General features: G+C 37.5%; 1 protein-coding gene across 1 annotated transcript in view; it reads right to left on the minus strand.

The window, feature by feature from the left end:
• LOC124273198 (glutamate receptor ionotropic, delta-1-like) overlaps positions 1 to 17,242 on the minus strand; it is a 38,916-nt gene extending 21,674 nt beyond the window's left edge. Inside the window, exons 1-2 of the mRNA XM_046708417.1 lie at positions 17,045 to 17,242; positions 15,638 to 15,879 (exon numbers count right to left, since the gene is read on the minus strand). Coding sequence (XP_046564373.1) covers positions 15,638 to 15,879; positions 17,045 to 17,242 — 440 coding nt within the window. The remainder of the gene's footprint in view (positions 1 to 15,637; positions 15,880 to 17,044) is intronic.
• Positions 17,243 to 19,283: the final 2,041 nt, after the last annotated feature.

Genomic DNA, 19,283 nt, shown 5'->3' on the forward strand with positions numbered 1-19,283 from the left:
ACCCAATGACTGTTCAATTTTCACAGCAGAAGCAAACGCAATACTAACAGCTCTTAAATATATTAATAAACACCGTAAATATAAACAATATATCATCTTTTCCGATTCTCTTTCGTGTCTTCAGGCTATTAAAAATCTTTCTTGCAAACATCCACTTTTATTAGAAATTATTGAATTGTACAATGAACTTGCGACTGGCCAATGCGACATCGTCTTTTGTTGGTTACCCAGCCACGTTGGCATTTCTGGGAACACACTGGCTGATCTTGATGCTAAGGCAGCACTCAACAAATCTGTGACACCACTTCTGATCCCATACTCTGATTACAAAGCTGCTATAAGATCTTATATCCGTGATCTGATGCAAAAGAAGTGGGACACCCAAGTAGGAATTAATAAATTACATGCAATAAAACCCTACATTGGTTACACCTACTTGGGTTGTCAGTCCAGATTTGAAGAGGTCATTATGCGACGATGTCGCATTGGCCATACCAGATATACTCATGAATATTTATTGAAAGGCGAGGATCCTCCGTTTTGTATCCCTTGTCATGAAAGGATCACAGTCCAGCATGTCTTGCTTGACTGCATTGAATATTCCATCTTAAGGGATATCTATTTCAAATCCACAACTCTGAAGGATCTTTTTAATAATGTCAGTTCTCATTTAATTATTGCATTTTTAAAACAATTAGATTTGTTGAGTGATTTGTAAATAGATATATATTTTATTATTGGTAGTTTAGATTAGCAACTGAGATTGTTAGTGGGGGTTGAAGTATTGTAAAATTATTGTCCTCCTGAGAGGGTACGTAAGTCCCCAAACATTTAGTCAATCTAAGTGTACTTGCTTTTTAATCGTAGAATAAGTGTGTTTTTAATTTATGGCTAGATTTCTCTTCTGTCGCCAATGGCTGAAGGGATGGTGTAAATCCAACTAGGGTCCATGCAGGTAGCAAAGGTAATGTAAGTCCCCCTGGTTCCTAGTATGGTGATCTACCTTCAGTTGTTGGCGATCTATAGCCCCTGTTTTATATTGTATTGTCTTCTTTAATTGGAATGTTTTAGCTTTGTTCGCTAGTTTTATATTCATATCTGTGATTATCTAGTATTTTTACTGTCCCTCGTCGGCAGGTTTTTATGGTATCTATATATATTTATAGTTCAATGTCAACTGTTCTCGTCACGATATGGCTGAAATATTGCCGATGTGACGTTAAATAATAACTCACTCACTCACTCAATTTAACCTCAAGGCTACCCTACCGCCAAAGAAGTCTAAGAACTGCTTCACTTCGTACTTTACTCAAGCCCATATATAACTAAATAACTATAAGTCAAACGTTCACAAGATGAATAGGCATGTTGTACCTGACGAAGGAGTTCAATGATACAGTTGGAGGAACACATGACAATGACGTTGAGGTATGTCTGTGGTCGGATGTTATAGATGCTGTTCAGGTCCAAACTTTGCGTTCCATTCTCACCGTCGTGAATTGTGAGCATCATTGCTGTCGAGGGTGAAGACGCAATGTCGCAAGGGCAATGGCTGAACTCTGAAAATGACATATCTTTCAGTATCATTCTCTTAACTACATGTCCTCGGTTTGATTTTTTTTTTCAATTTCATTTTCTTCTTATTTCATGCAAATAAAGCTCTTTAATCAAGGAGGCTTACAACGTAAACAAGTGTTTTCAGCCAGAATCTATGAAGGTACATATAGTTCCATATATATTATCGAAAAACACATACGAAATATTGAAGCGGGAAAACGAGTAAAGGGACCTCACTCATTGCACTAATGAGCCTGTGGAATCCGGTGTGGAGAGAAAAGCCTCTTCTTCGGACAGCAATATAGATGATATGTCTAAAACACCTTCAAAGGTTGGGGAGAGTCTATTACGATATATAGCACTCCATATTTCATTCACGGCAAGGCTCAAGTTCATTGCGTACTTTTAAGTTATTTTGCATAGCTCATTATGCCAGTTCCATAACATCAGCAAATACATGTCACATTATATATGGACCTACACAACTATATGCAGGTTCAGCTCCGATAGATTTTTAGACATTATCCTCTTTTGAAAGTCATTTAACTGACATGAATCTATTTAAATGCCATTTTGGAAGTTCACGTTATTTTTGTGATACAAACTTCAGTATATCTTGAGTCTGGAGTTTCTACGAAGGAGATTCGTAAAGTGTTTAGACAATTTGCATTTATCGGTTTCAATTTGGTTCTAAAACACATTGGACGTTGGAACAGTTCTTATATGGGATGCTTGGTTCCTTTACATATGGTTTGGTTCCTATTACACACCTGTAGTCGTTATAACAGTGTATGTCTCCCATCGTTCTGTAGACAGAATGGTGCAGACTGCCTTTATCATAGCATCTGTAGAGAAATGTCCTACTGAAAGTATAAAAGTTCCAATCCATTAGTGATTGTGTCTTCATTGATGCTTATATATAACTTTGAGCTATGCAACACGCTATTGTATATTCGTCGGTTAACGAATCCGTGACACACACTCGCTACAAACTTAATTAGAGCTGAATCACCTGGGAACTTGGAAATAAAATGTGCATATTTATACAGTGCATGTTAGTTACGTTTTCAGCAACTGCTTTAGAATTTTGGGCTATGACAATATGACACACCCAATTGTTTAAATTACATTTAGAACGTCTATAAATTAACGTTTTACATTTCACAGTAATGTTTACTGCATGTGATGATATATGCACATAAACGAGCGAGAGCCTGTCTGTGCATACATGAAGGGTCAACAGTAAGCTCGGAAACACGTTAAGGGTACACTGGATATTGATTCTCTAACGTTCCGAGGTTACAAATAAACGTTTTTGTCTCATCATATACACGCCATGTTGTCTGCTCTCTCTAACTCCATACTTGTAACAAGTATCATTTTGAGCCAAAACATATGAATTGTGTATTGTGTCATATCCATTAATATAACGTTGACGAGAACTGTTCTATATTGTGTTTGCTTGTAGTCAAGGCACCATCTTACAGAAAAAACAAGAAACATGCAGCTTTACCAAAAGTCTGTGCGTGCACACACAGCTGATGTTAGCCGAAGCATACAAACTTCGTAAAACATACCGGGGGTTCTAAACTTCAGCAATTCAGTTAATGTGTCACTTTAAAGGTGTTACGTCAATGGGATTAGGTGTCTAAAAGTATATAATACTCACTTAATCACCCATTTGGACTTTGGCACGCAAAATGATAGCTATAGCACAAAATGTAATGGTTAAACTCACCAATCGACAATACAAGACAAAATGCTGTAACCAGTAACAGAAGCACCATTGCTGTCTTCTCATAAAACATAGTCTCAATGAAGCCTCACAAAGCAAATGTTTCACACGCGTGTACGTCACATGTGAAATACATGTAGAGTAAGTGGTCAATGATGTTTGCCTGGAGCTGACATGGATCGATTTTGCTTTCCGATCTTTGCTTTGAAGGCATATTGCCTTCTCGACGCAAGTATAGCCCTGCCCTCAGTAAAAAGGGCCTATAAAACTAACATTGATTCATACTAGAGCGCCGTTCCAAAATCGAATCCCAATATGCTGTTACAAAGAGACATGTTTGTACAGCAAACATTGCAGAAATGTTACAAAAGCTGTTCAATATCAGGAGTAGAGTCTATTCATACAGAGGTTGGTATGACACAGTGTTCAGAGATATTTCATGGACATAGCGACGAGCATGTTCGTGTGTGTTTGAGCGCGACTAATGACGCTTTGATAATGTTTGTTTGCTAAAGAATTTTAACGCAAACCTATAATATATCTATCCTGGCTTCTCTAAAAGAATCCTGAGAGGGTACGTAAGTCCCAAAACATTTAGTCAATCTAAGTGTACCTGCTTTTTAATCGTAGAATAAGTGTGTTTTTAATTTATGGCTAGATTTCTCTTCTGTCGCCAATGGCTGAAGGGATGGTGTAAATCCAACTAGGGTCCATGCAGGTAGCAAAAGTAATGTAAGTCCCCCTGGTTCCTAGTATGGTGATCTACCTTCAGTTGTTGGCGATCTATAGCCCGTTTTTATATTGTATTGTCTTCGTAAATAAAATAGTTTTACATGTTCATGCTAGTTTTAGACTCCATCTGTGATACTCTAGTTATTTTACAGTCCTTCGCTGACTGATTCTTTAGCAACTTTAATTTATTATTTATATAAAACATTTCTCGTCACTATATGGCTGAAATATTGCCGATGTGACGTTAAATATTAACTCACTCACTCACTCACTCACTCACTCTAAAAGAAATGGATGTATATAATGAAACGGTTCACGGGACCAAAAGCCGTACAGCATCCTTTGAAATAACGTAAACACAGTAGGAAATACATGCTCTGGCCGGATTTGCCTACGTTTTCCTAACTTATTTCCGCTTATTTCATATGTAGCTGCACTTTGTTCGTCGTATATTACCGTATGTACAAACACCTGTTTCTTGTTTGCTATGGCCGGATTTGCAGACATTTCAAATTGTTTGCCAACACATTCCTATCAATTGTAATAGGTGATGAAATTTCCGAATCTTGCCTAGGTCTTCGAGGGATGGAAATAAGAAATTTTCCTTCGGTGGGGACACAAATGTAATATTTTAATTTTTCAAAGGCTTTCATTCCTTAGAAACCGAAGTGTTAATCCGGATATCAAGAATATTTATTTGAACACTTTTTATGTCTTCATATTGCCAATACTAAAACAAGGTGATCACAGAATTGTCCACTATGTCAAAAACTGGGCTGACATTGTTGTTTTTTCACAAATGCTGAAGCCTTTTACACCAAGATTATTTTGGTTTCATCAATCTTCTACCTACCTATCTACCTATATACATTTTGAGCCGTTAATCGTTTGCTTAAATGTTGTCATTCACATTGAGTTTTGATAGTTGTTTTAGGCTATGCAATATATTTTTACTGTTTTCCGGTTTACTGATTTTTTATAACACGACGATAACATTACAGCAAGGGACATGCTTCGCATCTGTGTTTTATTCAGTTCTTGAATACACAATTGCTACATTCAGTAAATAACAAACGATCAGAAACTATGTGTCGAAGCCTGCTAAAAGGTGGATTACTAAATGGTACTTATGCACAGTGTTGTTCTACTTTTTCAGGTATCCAATTACTCATGCAAATCTGTGCGCAAGTAACTCGAAGCTAAATGAGTTATACTCGTTTTTAATGTATAGTTTGCGTATTGTCCTTTTCTTGCCCTGTGAATATCTGAAGAATAGAATGCTAAATAGAAAATTACACAACCACATTGCACACACAATGTACATGGACGTGCACTCGCACGTGTGCTCACACACGCATATATCAAGCATTACGGTAGCCTTTCCACTTCCCATAAAATCAAGCAGTTATTCAATATCATATGTAAATGTAGATGAGCCTACAGCCCAAACATTATAAAAATCAACCATGATTAAAAGACGTAAATTTGAGCGCAATTTCATCAGTAAAGAGAACAATTATAAGATAATGGACACCCATGTTCATTTTACTCAGCAAAAATAGAACCATTATGTCTGGGAGAACAATGACAGCAAATAGCTACAAGACTGCTAATGTGGAGTTAAACAATATTGACTATGTCTCTCCTTAGGTGTGTTTGAATTTTCACAATACCACATAAAATATGCTATAAATCCACGCCATGGCTTTTGCGGTATACGTAGTACAACACATGATTTGCAAATTGAGCAATATAATTTCTTCAATAGTCATGAATTTTCAGCTAATAGCATTCACTATTGTACGATCCTGATTACATATGGATTGCTATGAATTAGCCATAGTAACGGCTGAAAAGGTTCTGCCCTACCAGATACCCATTACAAACACACAAAGGCAAGTCATCAGAAATAATGGGAATTTATGGTACAATTAAAAGAAGGTCGCAGTAGGTTAATTCTGGGGCAGTCATAAAAGACCAATTTATACTCAGTCTGCTTAAATACATGTAGCTTTGATATTAAATTCAACCATCGCTACAGATGCAACTAGAAATAAACAATTAAAACACACAAAACACCAGGAACAACAAAATTACAACAACAAAAAAGCAACAAAAAAAGCAACACTCTACAAAAAGGCTTCACAAAAGTTGAATATATGGAACAAGTTTTATGGATAACAACTTTATTTCGTGGAGTGCGACGTTTCGATACACCGAAGCAAAGTGACAACGGTACAAAAAATCTACAAAAGAAATAAAGAAGTCCATAAAAAACTTGTTCCATATTGTACGTCTCAACTTCTAAAAATGCCACTCAAAAAAGTTAAGTTGAATATATTTGACTAACAATAGTTGTCTGATGTCTAAAATTCAGAAATATAGCTATGGTCAATAATCATCTCTGGGGCATATTTGGACCCATAATTTTACAGGATAATGACACTTTAGACTAACGCTAGTTTTTGAAAATAGGTAATATGGATAGAAACAGATAACTCCATTTAGACTGAAAATAAGCGTCGATGATCTCGGGTATTCAGAAACAAGGGAAATCTAAACTTGCTTCATTTGGGACTTTAGAACTGCAGAAACGGTTGGGCGGAAGGGAAAATAATGAAGTTCTAGGACTATGAGACAAACTACCGGCCAAGCGGTGAGGAGCGAATTTGACTAGTACAAGGAGGGAATTGTACATTATCAGTATTTTTAAAAATTAGATAAAAGGAAGCGGAGAAAAATAAAATATATATATATAGATCACTGAAGTTCAATCTCTTGGCTAAATTACATTGATTTAATTTTGCAACCAGAACAGGAATTGTGATTTATATGCATCAAATAAGAAATCTGCAGGAAAAGGAGCACAATTGTTGAGTGCTTGTCTAAATGGTTTACCCACAATTTCGCGTTGATTTTATCAATAGAGGAGTCCAATGGTTCACACATTGCTTTCTCAGTAATCTTCAGATGACATTTGTTTTCATTTTTGACCAATTTTTCCGAACCTTTGCTTTTCCTTCAGTTTGTCATATTGGAGAGTGGTGTGCAATTTTAAATGACTTTCGGCGGAAACACGCTTGTTGTTGAGATTACGAACATGACAGGGGACACCAGAAATGGACTCCACTGTGGGTGTTATGCTGACAACGAAGTACAGTCATGTAACAAGATTACTAGCTGACACAAACTGCATGTGCTGCATGCTTTGATATCACAAGATGTTGGTGAAGCTGTTATGCTGACGATGAAGTACAGTCATATATAACAGATTATCAGCTGACACAAACTGTAATTACTCTGTATGCTTGATATCACAAGATGTCACATTATGTCTGTCTGCGTTTAAGCAGATACTACTTGACAATCTCCTACCAACCCGATGTGCAAATGTGAATAACACCTATAAACAGTTTGAATCTCTCTTAAATACCTCTCGAACTCCTTTGAGTGAAACTTTAGAAGTTGGGAAGTCCAACAATCACAAATGTGTATGGATAACAACTTCATCTATTTCGTCAGTGCGACCCTTCGATACAGATTCTTGTACCGTTTCGAAATGAAAGACGTTATACATAAAAGTTATAATTGCCTCTCTACCCACTCACTTTAACATTATTTTATGAGGCTTCATATAACTGTTGTTTTTCATAAAACTAAAACAAAATGTAACTCAAACTACAGATGCTTTGCAATTCCATGATTAAAACAAACCCGTGTGTAATTCCCGTATTTACTAAATGATGACAAATAATTTCCATATTTACTAAGATAGACAATTGTAAATATATATATTGTCTATTTGCGCAAGTCACATGTGCACCTGCCACATATACCTTTTATTGAATATATTGCCTGTATGTGTTAATGTGTCATATTTTTGTGATAATCAACTGTGCGATATGAATTAAGAATGAAGTGCGATATGAATCTTATTGGATAGGTTGATTAATCATTAACAGACTCGTATAGTACTGTATGATGAGTACGGTAAGCAAACAAACACATGCTCATAATATAGTCGGAAATGTTCATAATATAGTCGGAATTGCAGAGATTTCGTGTGGATACAGAATGGATTTTGTCGCTTTCATTTGAAAATGTTCATTAAAATACATTCTTAACAATGAAATAATCACTAATAACCATCACGTCTTTGGTAGGTGATAAAATCAGCTCAAAATCTAATGTTATCCAGTTCACGCTCTCTGTATTATCATAGTTTTAAGGCACCTGTGAAGAGCCACCTCCTCGTGCTGGGTGCTGGGTAACGCTAAGTGCTCTTCGACCCCCGTTGTGGACCCGTGGGTATATTTGGTCCACCAACCCGTTTGCCGTGGGTTGCGCCCCTGTGTCGGTGGAGGACGGGAGTCTGGTGGTTGAGGGCATTGGTTCCAGGAACAGTGTTCCTTTGCCCAACACAACACTTCGCCCCTTACTTCACCTAGACGGGTGGTAGAACTGGCCCGGTTCTATCAATCGGCTGGTCACGCCAAGGCCCGTGGTAAAATTATGTACCATTGCACAAAATTTTGAATGTCATATGACACACTTTAAAGTCTTGGCGAATTTTTTGAACTGAGAATTTCAAATCCACAATTTCATGACTGTTTTTGCCTAGAGTCTTATACCCAGAAGGCGGTGGCTCATGGGCCAATCTGGTGGAATAGTTACTTTTTTATTATTCTACTTGAGTATATCATCCGGGTATCCTTGGTGCTGCAAGTCGGAGATCCGCTTGTTTTTAGCATTGTCCTTGTGATACTCCGTGGTTGGTGGGGAGCTCGGATGACGAACCTTGAAAACTTAACCATGGCTTACGAAACCCCCTTGAAAAACCCAAACGTCCACTGGACACTGATCCAGTTGATAATGATCAACGACTGTCCACGTCTATTGAATACTGGCCACGATTTCTTGTAATTGAAACTGTTGACAAGACACCATTAAAGTTGAACCCTTTTGCCATATCTAAGGGTATTCAAAGGCATTGCCGGTGAAGTTAAAAATATTAAACGTTTACGTTCCGGTGCTCTGCTGGTTGAGTGTGAAAAACGGCAACAAGCCGCCAACCTTATGAGTACAGAATCGTTTGTCGGCGTTCCAGTCACAGTCACAGCTCATAAAACTTAAACACAAGCAAAGGAATCATCAGAGACCGTGATCGATTGTTTGCAGATATGTCAGAACTTGACCTTGTCTCTGAGATGAAAGATCAAGGCGTACTCTATGTAAAACGTTTCACAACCCGGAAAAATGATGCTGTTTTAAAAACCAATACCTACTTGTTTTCATTTTCTTCCCCAAATGCTCCAAAATCTCTTAAAGCAGGTTATTGTAACATCAATGTAGAAACGTACATTCCGAACCCTCTAAGGTGTTTCAAATGCCAAAAGTTCGGTCATTGCGTCAATACTTGCACATTGTCTGTTGTATGTGCTCACTGTGGTGAGAAGACACATACAACAGAAGATTGTGACAGTACTGTCAAAAAATGTACAAACTGTGCAGGGGATCATTCCTCTTACTCTAAAAGCTGTCCTGTTTGGAAACGTCAAATGGAGATAAATGAAATCAAATTCACCCAAAACATTAGTTTTGCAGATGCAAAAAAACTAGTTCAAAGCTCAGAGCATAAAGAGAGCTATGCTTCTATCACCAGAACACCGTCAGAAGCGACAACTAGAATAACAAAATCATCTGCATGCTGTCAGACAACCTTGACCTGGGTTAAATCTGAATCTCCTCTGATATTCTCACCAGCAATATCTACACAAACTGCAGAACTACTTCCTGGTACGCCCCAAATCCAATCAGAACCATCTTATGACCGTGACACATCTTCTCAGTCAACTCCAAGGTCTCAATCAACGCCAAACGCTAACCAATCGTTAAAAACAAAGGCAAACCGAAGCCAGATTCAAAGAAACAAAGTGGCAGAGCCCCCAAGGGGTCAGATGATAAAATCAAATTATTTAACAAATACGGATCACTTGAGGACATGGACGTGTCCGAAAACGTCCATTCTAGGGCACAGCTTGTCGCCCTCGAAAACGGTGCGGGGTAGATCCCCAATTGTTCCGCCTAAAAGATAGGTCTATCTACCAATATCGTACAGTGGAACTGTAGAGGACTCCAGACAAATTTTAATGAAATACAGCTATTAATCCAGGATTTAACACCATCAGCGTTCTGTCTGCAAGAGACGTATCTAAAACAGACAGATAATTTTAACTGACGTCAGTTTGAAGCCTATAATTATTTTTCCCTTCCAGGTGATAGAGCCACTGGAGGTTCTACTATCCTTATACGACAGGATGTTATTCACAGCCCTGTTACACTTAACACTAATCTCCAAGCTGTTGCAGTGCGACTTACTCTGGGTGTAGCATTTACGTTATGCTCTCTGTATATTCCGCCTTCATCGAACCTTCAGCTGACTGATCTTCAATCACTCTATGATCAACTCCCAAAGCCATGTATTGTTATGGGTGACCTAAACGGTCACAACCCACTCTGAGGCAGTACTAACACTAATACTAAAGGCAAAATAATTGAAGATTTCATTTCCAATAATGACCTGTGCATATTTAATGATGATTCAAGCACCTATCTGCATCCTGCAACTGGCACTTATTCTTCTCTGGATTTGTCTCTTGCAGATTCTAACCTGAATGAATTTGATTGGTCTGTTCATAATGACCTTTGTGGAAGTGACCACTTCCCAACTATCCTTTCAGAAATAACTCCATCTGATTCTCCATCGTATACAAGATGGAACTTTTCGAAGGCTAACTGGTCTTTATATCAAACTATATGTAAATCGAAACTGCGACCTGAATGTTTCAGTGATATAACTGATCCCATTCAAACTTTTGCTGACGTTTTAAATGAAATAGCTGATGAGTGTATACCAAAGTCCTCTACGACTCCACATGTACGAAAACCATGGTTTAATACAGATTGTAGACAAGCCAGAAAAGCGAGGAAAAAGGCCGAGCATTATTTCTGCCATCATCCAACTGTCCATAACTTAAATAAATTTAAAATACTCAATGCAAAGGCGCGTCGTACCTTTAAACAAAACAAACGACAATCTTGGAGAAATTATGTCTCCAAAATTAATTCACGTACGCCAATGTCCAGAGTATGGAACATGGTTCAAAGAATTAAAGGCAAAGGTTCAAAATCTGCTGTTCACCATCTTAAAGATGGCGATAACTTAATAACTGACAAATCTAAAATTGCAGATAAAATTGGCGAAACTCTTGCCAAAAATTCATCATCGGCAAATTATGTCCCTGAGTTTCAGAGATATCAGAAGCAACAGGAAAAGACAAAACTTAATTTCGAATCACATAACGGTGAAGATTATAATGAAGTGTTTTCATTACATGAGCTACATACTGCTCTTGAGCAAGCTCATGACACTGCAGCGGGTGATGACAATATACATTACCAGCTACTGAAACACTTACCTGAACAATGTCTGATGACACTTTTAGATATATTTGACCAAATATGGACGTCTGGGGAATTTCCTCCTTCATGGCGTAATGCCATTGTAGTCCCAATACCAAAACCTGGCAAGGACCATACAGATCCGTCGAATTACAGGCCGATCTCTCTAACTAGCTGTGTTTGTAAAACCATGGAACGTATGGTGAATAATAGATTAACTTGGTATCTTGAAACCAATAACCTTATAACCAATATTCAATGTGGTTTCAGGAAAAATCGTAGTACCATTGATCATTTGGTACGTTTAGAATCCTTTGTTAAAAATGCTATAGTAAATAAACAACATGCTGTATCAATTTTCATTGATCTTGAGAAAGCTTATGATACAACCTGGAAGCATGGCATTTTGAAGGATTTACATGATTTTGGTTTGAGATGCCGTTTGCCTCTTTTTATATCGCAGTTTTTAAAAGACAGGCAATTTCAAGTCCGAGTGGGTTCAACCCTGTCTGACCATTATAATCAGGATCAGGGTGTCCCCCAAGGAAGTATTTTGTCTGTCACTTTATTTAGCATTAAGATCAACAGATTATCCAAGGTTTTAAACGATTCAATTGATGGATCACTTTTTGTGGATGATTTTAACATTTCTTGTTGCGGTAAGAATATGCATACTATTGAACGGCAACTACAGTTGTGTTTAAATAAAATGAAAAAAAATAAAAGCAACACTCTTCAAAAAGGCTTCACAGAGTGCAAGTTGAATATTTTGACTAACAACAGTTGTCTAATGTCTAAAATTCAGAAATATAGCTATGGTCAATAATCATCACTGGGGCATATTTGGACCCATAATTTTACAGGATTATGACACTTTAGACTAACGCTAGTTTTTGAAAATAGGTAATATGGATAGAAACAGATAACTCCATTTAGACTGAAAATAAGCCTCGATGATCTCGGGGATTCAGAAACAAGGGAAATCTAAACTTGGTTCATTTGGGACTTTAGAACTGCAGAAACGGTTGGGCGGAAGGGAAAATAATGAAGTTCTAGGACTATGAGACAAACTACCGGCCAAGCGATGAGGAGCGAATTTGACTCGTACAAGGAGGGAATTGTACATTATCAGTATTTTTAAAAATTAGATAAAAGGAAGCGGAGAAAAATAAAATATATATATATAGATCACTGAAGTTCAATCTCTTGGCTAAATTACATTGATTTGATTTTGCAACCAGAACAGGAATTGTGATTTATATGCATCAAGAAAGAGATCTGCAGGAAAAGGAGCACAATTGTTGAGTGCTTGTCTAAATGGTTTACCCACAATTTCACGTTGATTTTATCAATAGAGGAGTCCAATGGTTCAAACATTGCTTTCTCAGTAATCTTCAGATGACATTTGTTTTCATTTTTGACCAATTTTTCCGAACCTTTGCTTTTCCTTCAGTTTGTCATATTGGAGAGTGGTGTGCAATTTTAAATGACTTTCGGCGGAAACACGCTTGTTGTTGCGATTACGAACATGACAGGGGACACGAGAAATGGACTCCACACATTGTACCCATGTGGGTGTTATGCTGATAATGAAGTACAGTCATGTAACAGATTACTAGCTGACACAAACTGTAATTACTCTGTATGCTTTATATCACAAGATGTCACGTTATGCCTGTCTGCGTTTAAGCAGATACTACTTGACAATCTCCTCCCAACCCGATGTGCAAATGTGAATAAGAACTATACACCTATAAACAGTTTGAATCTCTCTTAAATACCTCTCGAACTCCTTTGAGTGAAACTTTAGAAGTTGGGAAGTCCAACAATCACAAATGTGTATGGATAACAACTTCATCTATTTCGTCAGTGCGACCCTTCGATACAGATTCTTGTACCGTTTCGAAATGAAAGACGTTATACATAAAAGTTATATTTGGCTCTCTACCCACTCACATTAACATTATTTTATGAGGCTTCATATAACTGTTGTTTTTTCATAAAACTAAAACAAAATGTAACTCAAACTACAGATGCTTTGCAATTCCATGATTAAAACAAACCCGTGTGTAATTCCCGTATTTACTAAATGATGACAAAGAATTTCCATATTTACTAAGATAGACAATTGTAAATATATATATTGTCTATTTGCGCAAGTCACATGTGCACCTGCTACATGTAAGGTTTTTTACCTTTTATTGAATATATTGCCTGTCTGTGTTAATGTGTCATATATTTGTGATAATCAACTGTGCGATATGAATTAAGAATGAAGTGCGATATGAATCTTATTGGATAAGTTGATTGATCATTAACAGACTCGTATATTACTGTATGATGAGTACGGTAAGCAAACACATGCTCATAATATAGTCGGAAATGTTCATAATATAGTCGGAATTGCAGAGATTTCGTGTGGATACAGAATGGATTTTGCCGCTTTCATTTGAAAATGTTTATTAAAATACATTTTTAACAATGAAATAATCACTAATTACCATCACGTCTTTGGTAGGGTGATAAAATCAGCTCAAAATCTAATGTTATCCAGGTCACGCTCTCTGTATTATCATAATTTTGAAAAAGCCTTGAAATGTATATACTCGATCTTTTTTAGTATTATTGATTGACCTGATGTTAGAAGGATCATTAAAGATTAGATGAATTTGTAATTCAAGCAATTGAAAAATCAAAATGGAATTATAAGAATCTTGAAGTTACTTATGTAAACTCTGCCGATGCCACGTATTATTTTAACTCATTCTGGTCAAACGCCATGCACGTCTCTGCAATGGCTATATAATTGATTCCATGCCGTCTTTGGAGAATGAGGGAAACAGTTTCATCACCGTACCATGATATTTAATGCATGAATATAAACAATACATAGCCACATAATCAGTGAAAGGAATGGCTGCTCGGATATCACAAGAATAACGTTGAGCAACTAAGATATGGTCGGATAAGCTCAACCTCCAGGGACTCGTGAAGATCCGGGTTAGAATTGATCTTCAGTAACTCATACTTGTCGTAAGAGGCGACAAACGGGATTGGGTGGTCATCCTCGCTGACTTGGTTGACACATGTCATCGTATCCTATTTGCGTAGATCGATGCTCATGATGTTGATCATTGGATTGTCTGGTCCAGATTCGATTACTTACAGACAACCGCTATATAGCTGAGTGCGGCGTTAACCAACCAACCAGCCAAACAACCATATGTTTGTTACGGTAACTCTCTCCCACCACCATCTGTTCACGGTCTATTTACAATTAAGTGGTATAACACCTCCTCACCATTCTATCGAGTAACACAAGGTCCTGTACCCCTGGTCTTAAGGCACCTTGTGTTAAACAGGATTTCAGCAACAAGCACAATCCCGGCTAGAACGACACCAGCCCCAGATACATAGAAGAGACTTTTCAAGACCAGTAGATTCACTCGGTAGGGTCGTCTCCCCTGGTCTTCACACTCATCACTCTTGGATATCCACCGATCATACCAGTGGCGTGTAAGTCCTCTTTCATATATTTGCAAAATCCTGTAAGTATATACAAAAGTGGGTATGGTTCAACGCCCTTGTCAGGAATATCCCAGCGTATCACAGCATCGTCACATAAATGTGCTCATCAGATCTATGGTTTGAAAAATTAAACATAGATAATAGTTTTAACTCATTTTCACGAAACATATTTACTAATAAAATGCTTACGTGTAGTACAGACTCTGCCAACGGCAAATGTCTCCAAAAAACCCATACCATTATTTTCCAAGGGGATAGCGTAGTGGTTACACCGTTCGCTCGTAGCGCCGAAGACACGGTAGATCCCCAAATGGGCACAGTATGTGATGATACTAAGACGGGGCAATGGTTGTGATATACGGTGGAAACGTTCGCGAACAATGCCTAAAACCCAGGGACTCGTTCAGAAACTGATCTTAGCGCTATGGCTATCGTACGCCTATGTTATGGGAGTTAAGATACCTTTTTGGAACGGATCCCTGGATCGCTTCCCCCTCAACATACAATAAGTGAGACCCACTCTAATTGTGGTTGCATTGCTTTCTGGAATATTGCTAAAGGTGGCGTAAAACCCATTTCAGTTTTATATACCGACACGCAATCATTTGCTGTTACCATACTTACTCATTTGAGAAGATCTTGGTATTAGCACTGTTGTTAGGAAGACCCACTGCAGCTTGTTGTAGGTAGAATTGTTCTTTCACAAACTGTAAGTCGCAACTGTTAGATCGCCATGTTTGAAAGATTATATCTTCGCCAATGAAAGCATATTGACCATTCAGAACACGACGCAAGTGCGAATCAACATCGGAACTTGTGCTCTCGATGCCCTGCCATATTTCCTGAAACTCGCTGCGGTTAGAATCCTGGAAATAGATGCTACCATTTGATTCATCGCCCAAACCATAGAACGGAAATATTAATTTGTGTGTGTGGTTGTTTCGTGGATGATATTTTAAGCTGTGCTTCTGTATACTATTTTTGTTCTTTATTCCGAAACCTGCTTATCAAGTTTCAGTGTGTCTTTTTTGAGAATTTGATAAGGGCCAAATGCCGATTCATTTAAGCCACAATCGACAAAACATTTGCATACTTTGAAAATATGAATATTTGCAATAGACCAGAACAATATAAATAATACGAAAACCACATCAAAATTCAATTCAAGCACTTGATAGAAATGATGGAAGGACAGGTGAGACTGTATAATCAATAAATATTCTCTATTCTTAAAATGTAAGGGATCACAAAATATAATCTTTTTACAGAAGGGAATACTCCTGAAACATCCCAAAGCTGCAAGGGGTATTGGTTTCTAGTAATTCTGTACTTAATCCGTTTTCAGCTGAAATTTTGAAATGTGATTTGAATCTATCTTAGACATCCTTTTTCTTTTAACTTGGATACCCCGTCATGTTGGCATTAGGGTAACGTCTAAGGCACAGTCTGCTGCTAAATCTGCTCTTGAGAAATCCATATCGATCAGTGGTTTTCCACACACTGACCTTGACCGAAATATGTGGCAGCAAAGATGGAATATAGACGTATCTGAAGAGCTTCATGCCATACAGCCGTTGATAGATAGAGTGTCATGCTCTCACTTATATACGCCGTCGGGATGAAGTCGTGATCTGAAGGTATCAGATTCGACGCTGTCATTACACTCATTCTCCTTTACAAAAGTGAGAGGATCAACCTCAATGTATTCTTTGTCAAGCCCCTTGTGTTGCAGTGTGTTGATTTTGCACTTACTCTTGTCACTTATTTTTTGTGTGGTATATTCGTAGGAAATGTAACTGAAAGATAAATGATATATTTCACGTTTTGAATTTTTAATGTTATCTTTGTCATCACGTTTATTCTGTGTTCTATGCTATGGGAAATGTTTGTTTTCTAGCCGCGAATAGCTGCAAAGTTGTGGCTTAAAGAAACATTCACACACTTACTCAGTCACATGTAATAACGGACGGGAAGGAGTGGATCTGTTCGAGCCCATGTCCACTGATGGGTGATATCAGTGATGGCCCTTACCTTAAAGAGCGTCTCTAAGAATGATCGTCCGACGAGTCCCCATCGATAAGTGTCCTGCTGGGCCAACTCTGCCAGGTTGGAGAACGGTTGTTTCTGTCTCCCGTCAGTCATGGATGCTATTAGATTTCCACTGTAGGTCGCTGCTAGGACCACCGAGAACAGCAGCCAGGCACTCAGCAAGATGCGCGACGACGCCATCGATGGTATAGAATTACATCCTTAGGATCATAACAAGTGTTATTACAAGTATTATTGCTTGAAAAGTATAGAACTTCATGCTAGTGTTTTTGGACCTTATGTCATAAGATGTCTTGCACTAGCACGACGTTTTCTTTACTACATACCCTTTCCAAAAAAAGACAGTATACATCTAACTCTAAACGTGAGTGAGTGAGGTGAGGTATCTCTCCGGGATGTATACGTATGATTACATTCCCCTGTCTCATGTTATCAATCAAGTGTCAGGTTCTGATCACAAAAACCCCCCAACAAATTTGAAAGTTAAAATGTTTGGAATACTGATTAAAAATGCCTGTATTTAGACATTTACGGAAGGTTCCTGACAAATGTCGAACGTTGAAAATGTAGATCCGACAGCCGTGCTATAGAAAGATCGGAGTGCAATGCGGAATATGCTAAGCTTGCAATATTACTATCGTGTGGGTATGTAATAATAGTTCATATTTGCAATGAACCGCATATTTCTTTACACTGTTTCATGTGAAAATACAAGCTACGGATGGTTGTGACGCCCCTTTAAGGGAGGATACCAAATATATCAGAAAAGCTATAACTTTCAAAAATTGTGAGCGTGTTATAACCCACGAGGTACCATCATTGATACAATCGATGATTGTGACCAATACGTGTTCCCACGTTGTTTTATGAACTCTTGACTTGACTTTGCGTGTGTTTGTAGCCGTTGAGAAGGATACATTCAACTTTGGCATTATCTCTATTTGACAGTGTTTCATAATCATACGCTTGCGCTATAGTCAGAATCGCTCTGTTTTCAGAAGGGCTACGTACGAGAATGATAAACTGAAAACAATTTGACTAGATAAACCTAACAGATTACTGAGATTATTTTCTGAAATATTCTAGTCCAAACAACTGAACAATGTTCCAATTGCAGGAGTATATACATTGTATCTAATTTCTACATTAAATTACCGTATTTACTTAAATACCCAATAATATAATATCCCCAAAATACATGTATATGTAAAGATAGGATGTTGAGCTTGCCTTCAATATGATTGAAAATGATTTCAAACGAGTAAGAAGATTATGAAAAAAGCATTTTAACGAAATTGTTGATGCTGCAAAGAAACAAGACTGTCGACATTTCTGGAATTCTATAAAGAAATATTGTTTTTGTAGGGAAAATATATCTGAAAATATATCAGTTGACGAATGGTTTAACTATTTCAAAAATCTCCTCTCTGGAGATACGAATAGCATTGATAATTCCTTCTGGGAACATGTTCTTAGCTATATAAGTAATCACAACTTTAATGACTGTGAGGATTGTATTACTTCTGATGAATACCTTGGTAATCGTAAAACTGATAACGAGATATTGTGTGCATTAAAAAGTCTGAAATGTGGAAAACCACCCGGGGGAGATGGTATTCCATTTGAAGTTTTTAAAGAATGTATTTCTTTATTGCTTCCTTTTATGAATAGTCTGTTTAATCGAGTTCTAGACAGCGGCGTTTTTCCAGATTCCTGGAATGTAGGATTGATTGTACCTCTGCATACGTCGGGTGAAAGGGGTGATCCAAACAATTATAGAGGTATTGCATTATTGAATACACTAAACAAAATATTTACCGCTATATTAGATAATCGCATTAAGTCTTGGATATCCACTCGTGAACTTATATCTGAGTGCCAAGCGGGATTTAGGGAAGAGTATTCAACTACGGACCATTATTTACTCTCAACAGTATTATCCATAAATATCTGCGGAAGAAAGGGAGAAAGTTTTATTGTCTGTTCGTAGACTTTAAGAAAGCGTTTGATTCCGTTAATAGATCAAAACTGTGATATGTACTACTACAGTCAGGTATACATGGCAAACTCCAACGTCTTTTACGTAATATGTACACCAATGTGAGAGCATCTGTTAGAACCAGTAAATTTCAAATGAGTGATATATTTGATACATATGCCGGAGTGAGGCAAGGTTGCATTCTATCACCTGTACCTTTCCTGTTATATGTTGAAGAACTTG

The sequence above is a fragment of the Haliotis rubra genome, unplaced genomic scaffold, assembly GCF_003918875.1.
Source record: "Haliotis rubra isolate DU_JTF1 unplaced genomic scaffold, ASM391887v1 Scf178, whole genome shotgun sequence".
In the NCBI taxonomy this organism is placed as follows: Eukaryota; Metazoa; Mollusca; class Gastropoda; order Lepetellida; family Haliotidae; genus Haliotis; species Haliotis rubra.